We start from the raw sequence: 9697 nt of genomic DNA, 5'->3' as shown, positions 1-9697 counted from the left end.
TGCACAGCACATCCTAGCAAAGGGTGACGGTGCCTGTGTGTATGTGACTCTACCAAGCTGCCTGGCTAGATTGTGTTTGTCCCTGGTGTCAAAAAGACCACTCTGAATGCTCTTTGCTTTTGCCTCTGTCTCTCTGAAACCTTTCCTTCCAGCGTGACCACCCGCACGGAGCAGAGTCCCAGGAGCCACGAGGCTGGTCCTATGCCATCAAGGCTTTTCTTGCCTAACTCTACCTTGTGCCAGTGAGATGGCCCAAGCAGCAGCTGCATCACCATGAACCTGGCCCAGGGTTTACTTCTCAACACTTTCCCTTTCCCTGGAAAGACCCAGCCAACCTTCTCAGAAACAACCTGGAGAAACATGGGCAAAACCGAATGACTCCAGAGCACATTGCTTGTGGCTGTTGAGCCAGGTCTCTAAGGCGCTTGTGCATGGACCCAGGTGGGAACGGCAGGAGGCTTTGAGTGGACTCCTCCAGGGATGTGTCCTGGCTCCGCTGCTGTTCAGATGATTTGGCTGCAGGAATAAAGAGCTTCCTGAGCCAATGTGCAGAGAGCCCCAGACTGGGAAGGACAGCAGCCGCACTGGGAGCGCTGTCTGCTGGCTGCAGTTAGGGCTGGGGGCTTGGACTCGGGTGTGCTGAGGCTCTTGCTAGCACGAAAACAACCAGCAAGTTCCTGGGTTTTGCTTCTCTGCTCGGGCTCACACCAAGCCCCACGTTTGGCATTGGGCCTCGCCTCCTTGCTTTACCTGTAGCAGGTGACGGTTATTCTTGGTGTTTTGGGCACTGGGAATAGTAGTTGTTGGGAGGCTGGCTTGTGCAGTGTTAAGGACAGGTCAGACGTAACTTGAGTGGGAAGGTTTAGTCAGGAGTGATCCTGCCTTCAGCAGGGGTTAGATTACATGGCCTCCTGAGGTCCCTTCCAGCTCCACTGTCCTCTAAGGGAAAATGAAGGCTAATACATGATGCTGTTTAGAGGTGTCTGCCCTTTGGGAGCCTTGTGTTACTACATACTCTCTATTGCTATACAGCATCTTCCGGGGACTTGCCTCAAGCTGTTCTTCAGTGTATCTGTCTGCCTACCTGTGCACGCACGCCCATTCGTACAAGTGGAGTGCACGTTTTCTCCTTACCTTACTCAATGGTTGAGGACAAGTGGTGGATATTATCCGGCTGAAAGGCCAGGGAAGAGTTTGGGAGGTGGACTGTACTCTGACTACTAAAATGCCAGTGTCGATTCACCTAAGAATCAAGGGCATTATGTGGCCCCTAATATTGCAAAGCTTTGTCTTGGTGTGAATCAGAGCAGCAGAGATTTTACATAGAAATTATCATTCGCAGAGAAAGCACATCCAGTAATAAATCTACACAGCTCTTCCACATCACTTACCAGGATGCTTTTATATACAGATCCTTTGCTGTTCGGCATTGTGGTCCGAACTATACGGGCGTCTCCTGTGTGCTGTGGAGGAAAAAGTCAGAAACGTGATGGAAGCGGTAGGGATGAAAGAGTAGAACCAGGAGCAAGTATTTTGGGGTCTACACCTGGTCCTTGGATGTTGTTAGTGGTGGTGTCCTACTGACAGGAGTAACTCAGTTTGGTATTTGCAATGAAGTATTCATATGTAGTATTTCATCTACAACTAATACCCCTGAAACATGGATGGTATCGAGTGTTGCCGTGTGAAATGGGTGTTTAGTTGGTCTAATAAAAGACAGCACTTTTACCCAGAGAACTTTGTCTGCTGAATGAAACGGTGGCATCCCGACTACACAAGGTGCTTTGCTCAGGAAGGAGCTCCTGCAGAGCAGACGTGCCTACTGACCTTTCTCTGCCGTTCCCTATCGGGCAAGGCTCCTTGCCCAAGGAAACGGGCTCTCTTGGGATATGAAAAGGAAACTAATATTCAAAGACACTGGACACTCGGCTTCCATCTCCTGCACCCCTTTGTGTTTGCAGATTCCTCTGACTTGTGCCCAGCTGGGGAGGGGGGCATGGGACATGGGGAGGAGGGCAGAGGGGCCCGGGCTGCAGGCACGACAGTGCTGGGAGTGGGGGATATGCCTCGCTGCCTCTTGCCCAGCCAGGACAGGCGGGGGGCAGGGGCATGATGCAGGTGCACCTTGCTCCGGGCGGAAGGGGGCAAGCAGTTGCAGGGCACAAACCCCACTCCCAGCACTGCCATGCCCACATCCTGTGCCCCCTACCCTGGCTGGGTAAGTGGCAGCACGGCATTGCCTGCCAGTTGCCCAGCCGGGCTGGGTAGTGGGCTGCAGTACTGTGGGGGTGGGCCATGCAGGGGAACTGTGGGCCCTGCGGGGAAGGCTGTGGTGCTGGGGGCAGCAGAGCATGGGTTGTGGGGGGGGGCTGTGCCCTGTTTGGGGGCAGAGGACCCACCCCTCCTGAGCAGCCCCCTCACACAGTTCCCACTCACCCACAGTCCCCTCACAATCCACCCACCGCCTGTCCCACCCCCCACGCCCACCCCACCCCCTGTCCCACCCCACTCCTGCAAACCGGTGCTGGCTGCAGGCTCTGGCTGCCCCTGGCTGCAGATCCGGGAGGAGCTGGGCAGGGTTATTTTGCCCCAAGTGTCACAACTTGCCCCACACCAAAGGCCACGTGCAGACACATGTGCTGAGGAGAAATCCCCAGCTCAAATACGTGCCGCTCCTATCTGAGCTGCTGCAAGCACATGGGCCTGCACGTGCGGACGTGCCCTAAGGGTGCAGAGAGAAGTGGAGCTCCCAGCTGTAACTCAGAACAAGTTTTGCAAAGTGATCTGAGTTACACCCTTACCCCAGACCAAACCGAAGGTCACTGCGGGTCCAGAGGGGCGGGGATCTCGCTGCCCGCCGGGAGCCTGCAAGCAGGTTCCCACAGCCAGGGCCAGGCTCTGTGCAGTCCTGGCTGTTTGCGAATGGGAGGCGGAAGGCAGTGGAGGGAGCTGGTACTTGGGGCTCCGCACCTGGTGCTAAAGGATGGAGTGGGGGAAGTGGAGCCCCCACCCCACCTTGGGGGCTGCACTACACTGGCCCCAGCCTGTAGAGGGGGGCTGAAACCCCCAGACTCAACTCCTGCTCCCTTGCCCCCTCCCACTCTGAAAGCACCGGCAGGTGGGGAGCCCCAGAAGACACACGTTCCAGAAGACACTACGTTTTGAACATCTTTATCTGACACCACATGCAATGAGGTGGGCCACTGAAGCTGCTTGCAGCCGCGCACTTGTGTTTGCTCACAGCTAGGACCAGCTTGTGGGGGACAGGAGCAGCCAATGGACGTGGAAACTCAACTTTCACTTAGACTGTAAATATTGCCAGTTCCTCCTACCCTTTTCACACCGAATACTTTGAGCAAAAGGTTCTAGACCATACCTTTCCTTGAGAAAGGTCCCCAGGCTGGTCCTTGTGCAGGTCCCCAGGCTTGTCTTTGGGCACGTCCCCAGGCTGGTCCTGAGGCAGGTCCCCAGGCTCGTCCTCGTCATGGTCCTCAGAAAGGTCCCCAAGCTGGTCCTTGGGCAGATCTTCAGCCTCGTCCTCGGGCTGGACCACAGGCTGATCCCCAGGCTGGTCCCTGGGTAGCTTCACAGGCTTGCCTTCGGGCTGTTTCCCGGGCTGGACCCTTGGCTGGTCCCCGGGCTGGTCCTCATGCTGGTTGCCAGGCTGGTCCTTGGGCAGGTCCCCAGGCTGGTCTTCAGGGTGGTCCCCGGGCTGCTCCTCATGCTGAAGCTCAGGCTGCTCCACGGGCTGGTCCCCGGGCTGGTCCTCATGCTGGTTGCCAGGCTGGTCCTTGGGCAGGTCCCCAGGCTGCTCCTCATGTTGGAGCTCAGGCTGGTCCCCGGGCTGGTCCTCGAGCTGGTCCCCGCTCTGGCCTAAATACAACAATTTATTTGGAGCTAAATGAGCTAAGTGAAAATGGCTGTACCAGCCTTAGTTATGTGTGGCTCTTTTATGAAAAGAAGCCACATCAATGACATTGTACAAGAATTGTTCACAAAAAGAGTCTCTCCGTCGTCCCTTTCTGATTCTTTCCCTGCCCCAACTCGAATCTCTCCTCTCTCTCTGTCTTAACTCAGTAACATCAACTCCAGATCCTGTTCGACAAGATGTTAACCTCTTCATTTCTGCTGGCATTTCCCCTATAGTCTAACTCCATCAACACGTCTCTGTTTTCAAATCCTTCTTTAAAACCCACTTCTCTAAAACTCTTCTTACCTTCTTACCCGCACTGATTGCCGGCTCCCAAACTCTTGGGCTAGGCTTGCCTTGTCTGGTATTTCTTACAATATTCTTTAGGCACTGACAAGTGATGCTTTAGCCCATGATCAGCCGCTGACAGCACTCTACACCCAAGCACTGAGAGACAGGCATGGCTGCAGAGCACTTTAAAAAATGCCTGATTGTCAGACCAATGAGCCCTCATTACACGAAGGTGCAGACTAAGGCGCTCCAAAGCAGAGCGCCTTCATCAACTGCTGTTAGGACATGCCAGGAGCAGGGCTGGGCTGAAGCAGCCTGGCCTTGTTCCTGGTGCTGTCCTTAGGATGCGGGCAGAGAAGCAGGGGCGACACAGGGAATGCACGGGGGTGCACCCCCTGAGAGCACCGGGCACCCCTGTCATGCTGCGTTCCCTGTGTAGCCGGTGGGCAGGGTAGCAGGCGGGAGCACCAGAGCCCCTCCTGCGAGCGCTGGCCGGGGAGTGGGGCTGCCAGCTCCAATGGCCGCGCTGCTTCTGGAAGTGGTCACCAAGTTCCCGAAGCAGCGCGGCTGCTTTTATGGTGAGTGAGATCGGGGCCCCGCAGGCAGCAGGATTGGCCACCGGGGGGCACCCCCCAACCACTGGGATCGGCCTCTGGGGTGCCCCCGGTTGCTGACTGGTATCGGGGTGGGGGGGCACGTGCTGCCCCTTGACTCAAGAGCCACCAGACACCCATGTGGGGAAGGGAGGGGAGGGAGTTGTGTCTGGGGTTGCCCAGCCTGTGCTGGAGGGTTGGGCCGGTAGACTGGTGCCCCTCCTGCCCCAAACGTGGGGGGCCTCCAATCCACACACACACACACGCGCACACACACACACACACACACACACGCACACACACACTCCAGCACAGCATGGGCAAACCCCAGAATGGACTTGTGTGTGTCTTGTCTCTTGCCCCAGCCTTGCAGTCTAATCTACATGGGTGGGCCCTGCCGAGAGTCCTCGTGGGGGTCTCTAGAGCTCAGGCTGCATATAGAAAGCTCTGCCTGCATGTTTCTCACTAAAGAAATGCCTTCGACCAATGGCTCCTCACTGAGCCTTTAAATGTGCTTGTGGAGAAAGCAGGATGTACTTTGGAAAGAACAGCTCGTTCAGCTCTGTATAACCATGAGCAAACGGGATGGACACAACACAAGTGATCGCTCTAAGACAGCTCCTATCATACGCTCAGATTAGACACTGCCCTGCCCTCTCCGCACTCCCTGCTACACAGACAAGTGCATTGTAATTCGGAGCCGTTCTTTCAGGATGTGGATCATTTCGTTCTCATGCAAGGGAGTGTCTGTCACTCAAAGTTTCAGACCCTTTTTCCAATATTACTGCAAGAAATAAATGCGGGAACAAACCCCCGGGAAACTTCTGCTGACTTTGAACAACAGTTGGATCAAAACATCGACCTGAATATTGTCTTGACCCACTGGACCCAACCCCGGGACAGAGCCTCATTGGACACATATTAGCAACCTTGCAGATACGAATCTGCAAGGTTGAACTAGCGCTCCTGCTAGCACTAAACACCTGTGACTTAGTGGGGCTAACAGAGACCTGGTGGGATTCATCCCACGACTGGGCGGTACATATTGAGGGCTATAGATTATATAGAAAGGACAGGTCAGGGAAGAAAGGGGGGGGGGGGGGGGTTGCACTTTATGTCAGTGAGCAATATATGTCAACCCTCATCAAAACAGAATCCGAGGTTGAGGAAGTAGAAGGATTGTGGGTTAGGCTACATGGGGGGCAAGGAGAAAGGGATTTGGTGGTAGGGGTCTGCTACAGACCCCCACACCAAGGGGAAGAAATAGACGCGGGGCTCCTGAGGCAACTCTCGGAGACCATAAAAGCTAAAGAGGCGGTAGTCATGGGAGACCTAAATTACCCGGACATCTGCTGGGAGACGCAGACGGCAAAGTCCCATCACTCACGCAGGTTTCTAACCTGGGTACAGGACCTCCACCTGACACAGGAGGTGCATGGTCCCACTAGGGGGAATGCCATACTGGATCTGGTATTGGCAACGGGAGATGACATGATAGGGGACCTCCAGATCGGTAGCCATTTGGGAGACAGTGATCACCTTATAATAGAATTCAACATAAGACGTCGAATGGGTAAGGTAACTAGTAGGGTGAAAGTGCTAGACTTTAGGAAAGCTGATCTCAATGCACTCAGGCGATTAGTCAAGGAAGCACTGCAGAGTAGGAGTTTTGATGGGATGGGAGCCCAAGAAGGGTGGCTGTGCCTAAAGGAAACGATCCTTCGGGCACAAAGCAAGACGATCCCCGAGCGAGGCAAAAGAGGGCAAGGGGCCAGGAGGCTTCCATGGCTGACCACAGAAATCCAGGGCAGCCTAAGGGCCAAAAGGGGAGCACATAAAAAGTGGAAACAGGGTGAGATCACTAAAGATGAATATACCTCCTCTGCTCGTGCTTGTAGGGAGGCAGTTAGGCGGGCCAAAGCTACCATGGAGCTGAGGATGGCATCCCAAGTAAAGGACAACAAGGAATTGTTTTTTAGCTATATTGGGAGTAAAAGGAAGGCCCAGGGAGGAATAGGACCCCTGCTAAATGGGCAGGAACAATTGGTGACAGATAGGGGGGACAAGGCTGAACTCCTCAACGAGTTCTTTGCCTCAGTGTTCCTAAGCGAGGGGCACGACAAGTCTCTCACTGGGGTTGTAGAGAGGCAGCAGCAAGGCGCCAGACTGCCATGCGTAGACCCTGAGATGGTGCAGAGTCACTTGGAAGAACTGGATGCCTTTAAGTCGGCAGGCCCGGATGGGCTCCATCCGAGGGTGCTGAAGGCACTGGCCAACATCATTGCAGAGCCACTGGCGGGAATATTCGAACGCTCGTGGCGCACGGGCCAAGTCCCAGAAGACTGGAAAAGGGCTAACGTGGTCCCCATTTTCAAAAAGGGGAGGAAGGAGGACCCGGGCAACTATAGGCCAGTCAGTCTCACCTCCATCCTTGGTAAAGTCTTTGAAAAAATTATCAAGGCTCACATTTGTGAGAGCCCGGCAGGGCAAATTATGCTGAGGGGAAACCAGCATGGGTTTGTGGCAGGCAGATCATGCCTGACCAATCTAGTCTCTTTTTATGACCAGGTTACGAAACGCCTGGACACAGGAGGAGGGGTGGATGTCGTATACTTAGACTTCAGGAAGGCCTTCGATACGGTATCCCACCCCATACTGGTGAACAAGTTAAGAGGCTGTGATGTGGATGACTGCACAGTCCGGTGGGTGGCGAATTGGCTGGAGGGTCGCACCCAAAGAGTCGTGGTAGATGGGTCGGTCTCGACCTGGAAGGGTGTGGGCAGTGGGGTCCCGCAGGGTTCGGTCCTTGGACCGATACTCTTTAATGTCTTCATCAGCGACTTGGACGAGGGAGTGAAGTGTACTCTGTCCAAGTTTGCAGATGACACAAAGCTATGGGGAGAAGTGGACACGCCGGAGGGCAGGGAACAGCTGCAGGCAGACCTGGATAGGTTGGACAAGTGGGCAGAAAACAACAGGATGCAGTTCAACAAGGAGAAATGCAAAGTGCTGCACCTGGGGAGGAAAAATGTCCAGCACACCTACAGCCTAGGGAATGACCTGCTGGGTGGCACGGAAGTGGAAAGGGATGTCAGAGTCCTAGTGGACTCCAAGATGAACATGAGCCGGCAGTGTGACGAAGCCATCAGAAAAGCCAATGGCACTTTATCGTGCATCAGCAGATGCATGACGAATAGGTCCAAGGAGGTGATACTTCCCCTCTATAGGGCGCTGGTCAGACCGCAGTTGGAGTACTGCGTGCAATTCTGGGCGCCACACTTCAAGAAGGATGCGGATAACCTGGAGAGGGTCCAGCGAAGGGCAACTCGTATGGTCAAGGGCCTGCAGACCAAGCCCTACGAGGAGAGACTAGAGAAACCGGACCTTTTCAGCCTCCGCAAGAGAAGGTTGAGAGGCGACCTTGTGGCTGCCTATAAGTTCATCACAGGGGCACAGAAGGGAATTGGTGAGGATTTATTCACCAAGGCGCCCCCGGGGGTCACAAGAAACAATGGCCACAAGCTAGCAGAGAGCAGATTTAGACTGGACATTAGGAAGAACTTCTTCACAGTTTGAGTGGCCAAGGTCTGGAACGGGCTCCCAAGGGAGGTGGTGCTCTCCCCTACCCTGGGGGTCTTCAAGAGGAGGTTAGATGAGTATCTAGCTGGGGTCATCTAGACCCAGCACTCTTTCCTGCTTATGCAGGGGGTCGGACTTGATGATCTATTGAGGTCCCTTCCGACCCTAACATCTATGAATCTATGAATGATTTTGGAGGCTGAAGAAAAAAGGAGTTGTGTTTTATGCAATGCGTCTTGTGTCCACATTTAAATGCCTGAGCTGACCTGGCGCTGTGCCCAAGTCTAAAATAACCCCTTCTTTCTGCAACACCCAGCAGGTCAGGTTTCTGGGGTGAAATACTGCTTTTCTTTTGTTTCCCTTCTTTCATATATCATTTCTCTGCACTGCTGTGCCAAAGCTCGACACCAGTCCTAGCTCACACATTGCACCAGGTCTGAGAAGCAGAACCACAAACCTCTTTGCCACAGGAAAGTTTCTACCTGGGTGAAGGACCACGTGTCAGTTGGACACTGGACATACCCTCAAGTCTGCAGGGCCTGGCCCTCTCATGTCAGCGATATCAGAATTTGCCCTGGTAATATAACTGTTGGTAACATTTACCCCCCAAATGCAATTCTTTGCTCAGGTTTGGGAGGTTAGGCAGCGATAGCTTGGGAAAAAATATAACTTACTCTCATTTTCTAGCTCTTCGCTGAGAAACTTGGCCAGGAGGTGTTCTGCCTCTTCCAGCACTTGGGAGCCAGGCATGTCTCCTTGCAGGTAGTGGAGCAGTCTTTTCAAGCTGGGGTAACCTGGTGCCTCCCTAAAGTCGTCTGGTGTTGTAAGGAGCCAGGTGCTGAGGAGGAGGGCTAGCGGGCTGAAAACAAATACATTGACCAAATCCGGCCATGGTCAGTCTTTGAAACAGTGATATTTGTCACTCAGCCTGTCTCGAGAAGATGGACATATTCCTTCTGCCATGAGCCAGCAAGGACTTCTGATCTGGGCGCCTTAGAAAGGACAGCTGCAATCTTTGACTGAACCTGGTTCTATGACTACCGCATCCATCTCTCTGTACTGCCCTTCCCTGCACCTTTTCTGATTGGAGGAGATCCTTTCTGAGAGGGGTGAACAAGAAAGGCTGTCCACTACTAGAAGCAGAAAAGCTGCTTTAATAGAGGGATGAATCTACCCTGGACACACAAGGGTTATTATCAGCATATACACCTGCGTTCACGTGGAAGGGGTAATGCAGGCACACACACACGTGCTCCATCCCGGCGGTGCCCAACATCTGTGTCCCGCAGGCGGGTGGGCATAGCCAGGTCCCTATCCAGCCAGA

At 54.0% G+C, this 9697-nt stretch overlaps 1 protein-coding gene across 1 annotated transcript; it reads right to left on the bottom strand.

The window, feature by feature from the left end:
- Positions 1 to 1135: 1135 nt before the first annotated feature.
- Positions 1136 to 9261, bottom strand: LOC132244005 (protein TsetseEP-like). The gene is made up of 4 exons (XM_059714829.1): positions 9048 to 9261; positions 3377 to 3873; positions 1392 to 1463; positions 1136 to 1174 (listed from the first exon to the last, which is right to left on the bottom strand). Exons 1-4 carry the CDS (start codon positions 9121 to 9123, stop codon positions 1136 to 1138), a joined length of 684 nt encoding a protein of 227 aa, XP_059570812.1. The 5' UTR covers positions 9124 to 9261.
- Between the last annotated feature and the right edge of the window lie 436 nt (positions 9262 to 9697).

Source organism: Alligator mississippiensis, chromosome 11 (genome assembly GCF_030867095.1).
Source record: "Alligator mississippiensis isolate rAllMis1 chromosome 11, rAllMis1, whole genome shotgun sequence".
NCBI classification, from domain to species: domain Eukaryota; kingdom Metazoa; phylum Chordata; order Crocodylia; family Alligatoridae; genus Alligator; species Alligator mississippiensis.
Note: the sequence above shows the minus strand (reverse complement) of the source record. Positions and strands in the feature narration are given on the sequence as shown.

Excerpts from the sequence above, each read along its gene's own strand:
- LOC132244005 (XM_059714829.1), bottom strand. The coding sequence starts at position 9,123 with ATGCCTGGCTCCCAAGTGCTGGAAGAGGCAGAACACCTCCTGGCCAAG. Across the intron at positions 3,874-9,047 it reads CGAAGAGCTAGAAAATGAGA|GCCAGAGCGGGGACCAGCTC; the intron begins GTAAGTTATATT and ends TGTTGTATTTAG. Across the intron at positions 1,464-3,376 it reads GGGACCTTTCTCAAGGAAAG|CACACAGGAGACGCCCGTAT; the intron begins GTATGGTCTAGA and ends TTTCCTCCACAG.